Source organism: Diplotaxodon limnothrissa, linkage group LG19 (assembly GCF_057381915.1).
Source record: "Diplotaxodon limnothrissa isolate DT_005_m linkage group LG19, D_limnothrissa_male_GT1.1, whole genome shotgun sequence".
Classification (NCBI taxonomy): Eukaryota; Metazoa; Chordata; class Actinopteri; order Cichliformes; family Cichlidae; genus Diplotaxodon; species Diplotaxodon limnothrissa.
In genome coordinates, this window is record NC_140614.1 from 11,666,670 (window position 1) to 11,669,361 (window position 2,692).

Consider the following 2,692-nt stretch of genomic DNA (forward strand, 5'->3'; position numbering starts at 1 on the left):
GTCTGCATGAGGGCATCACTGGATACGATTTGCTTTGTTGGTTCAGCGAGCTTGTTGTAGTCGTCAACAGCAGCCGCCAAGCGTTTCTTCTCAACTAAGATGACCTTGCGAATTCTGTGTCGCCTCTTGTTGCTATCTGTAAATAATCATAAAAAATTCACACCTTCACATAATGTATATAGTTTCATTTTAATCTACACTCATCAATTTGTTTGCTAGAACAAATCACATCCAGCTTAAACAAACCTGGATCTGATTTGATTCTGTTTACAAAGTAGCTGCACAAGCTGTACAAACTGAGCATCAAACGGTCCGTTTCAAAGAAACTGGGACGTACCATTTTGTCTGTAAAGACTTTGTGTTCGCACTCTGATGATGACGACAAGCTCCTCTATTCGTGCCTGCAACGCTCCAAGGCTGCCATCAGTTAGATCACTTTCTAAGTGAGAGGAATATTAATCAGAATACAGGATGAGTAACAGTCACCAAACTACAGTGGACTCTGTAATCACTGACTTGATGACATTCATTATAAGACATCTGGAGCCTTCATGTGCTGCTATCTCATGATGATCATGAGATAACAAGTATGTTGGTGTTCAGGTTTATAAAACCAACTAGTACGACATCATTTCAACCCAGGTTCTATCCAATTTGATGAAACGCAACAACTCTGCCATAAATTTGCTTTTACAAGGCTTATTTTTCATTGTTTGTTGACACTGTCAGAAAGATCTTAACTCTAAGTTCTTTAATGAGGCCATGGTGGGTCCTATTGTTATACATGAGTGCATTATATTGAGACTCACCTTCAGCCCATTTCTGCACATCGGCCACCCATTGCTGCAGTGTGTCGTCATCCACACCCAGCTCATTTCTGGTCGCATTCAGGCTCTCCACTTGTTCTCTAAGGATCCTTATGATCTAAGAATGCATTCATAAATGTCATTCATATTGACATTAAAAGAGTACTGGTGTTTTCCCCCATTACCACACACATTAAAATGGGTGTTGAAAAAATGACCTTTAGATATCGCTGGCTCAAAGTGCGGCCCAGTTGTTCCACTTTCCTTTTGTTCCACCCCAAAGCCAGGAGGGTCAGCATGTCTGTTCGCCCTGCATTTCAGTTAGTATACAAATTAGAATTAATGAGCAGGAGACTGAGTGGAATCTCAGACACGGACACACACCTGCTCTAGACATGTACTTCGTTGTGATGGCCGCCCTAGAAAGGAAACTGTTTACTTGTTCCACCTCTTCTCCAACTGTTGAACCGGCCCCATCCTGAAACGCACCTCCCCATTTGATCTATGGAAAGGAGGTCACAATACATGACTGCTGAATTCATTCAACCTTATAACAAAATGTCTCAAACTAATCCAAAACTACAAGCTGCAGTATACCTCGCATTTCCAAGTGTGAGCCTTTGCATGCATGACGGAGAGAAAAGGACGCATTGACAAGAGGTTCCTCAGCTCAGGGCACTGCTGAGCCACCTTGGTTAAATAGGGGAAATATTTACAGGCCACATCGGAGCAAAGGAACGTAATATGTCCTGGGATGCTAGCTGCCAACTTCCTCTGGAGAAAAAGGGGGTAAGCAAAGATCTCCCCTCGAAACATGTTCAATGCAGCTAAGAGGACTCCGTGGCGACAAACAGCTATTTCCATGCCCTCCTCATCCAACTTCCCAGTGGACTTTTTGGACGACTCCTTTGCTGCAGTCCAAGATGAAGATCCGCACAACCCTTTCCCCGGGACCTATACACTCAAAGATTTTAACATAAAAGATATGACATGATTAAGCCCTATCAGGGACAAACTTTTTAAAACAAATGCATAACAATTAGCTGAATTAGCCTCGAGTCACACAAGACCTCAGATCTCCCCAGGACAGCACTGATAACACAAAATAAAAATCATGTTGTTTTTTTTAAATACACATGGTGACAAAATTAAGTAAACATTAAGATAAAGTAAAGTAAATAGTATTACGACAACACCAAGAGAAAAATAAAAAAAATATCGACCCATCCATATATGTCTACACACACACACACACACACACACACACACACACGTATGTGTATATGGTTACGGCATTAACGTCATTTTAACAAGAGTAACGCTAACAGCACTAATATATATATATGTGTATCTTACATGATTTGTGTGTCTCTGGATGTATTTCACAAACTCAGCAACTTCCTCATCTTTTTCAATGAAGACACCTTCAAAGTTCCCCTGCTCTGAAGTGCTGAACGAACACAGTGACAGTTGTTTGAAAAGAAACATTAAAATACATTTTTCTACAAATCCATATTTGACTTATGTACACAATGCATAACGTACCTTGCATTAGACTGAAAGCGATAAAGCTTGCGGTTTCCATCAACTGAGACGGCAAGCATGTCTGGAGTGCAGGCAGGGCAGCTAAAGCATGGCTCCTTGCACATCCTGTCCACCTCAAACTTTACAGCACTCCACTCCAAGAAACTTTTACTGAAGGCATCAGCTGATATTCGGCCATTCTTTTACATAGAGGACATACAACAGAATATTCAAGGACAGTCATCATAAACATTGATTTGCACAATTTCCTTAAACTTGGCAAATTTAGAAACTCACCCTTCCAAAATGGGCTGTTCGTTCATCCAGCATTTTGACAAATGCCTTAAGTGACATCCCTGGTG

The 2,692-nt window shown here is 41.2% G+C and overlaps 1 protein-coding gene across 1 annotated transcript; it reads right to left on the minus strand.

The window, feature by feature from the left end:
* Positions 1–317: 317 nt before the first annotated feature.
* Positions 318–2,455, minus strand: LOC146611824 (uncharacterized). Its single transcript, XM_085343561.1, has 7 exons — positions 2,352–2,455; positions 2,163–2,256; positions 1,404–1,760; positions 1,191–1,308; positions 1,025–1,116; positions 810–924; positions 318–439 (listed from the first exon to the last, which is right to left on the minus strand). The coding sequence occupies exons 1-7, from the start codon at positions 2,453–2,455 to the stop codon at positions 318–320; spliced, it is 1,002 nt and encodes a 333-aa protein (XP_085199687.1).
* Between the last annotated feature and the right edge of the window lie 237 nt (positions 2,456–2,692).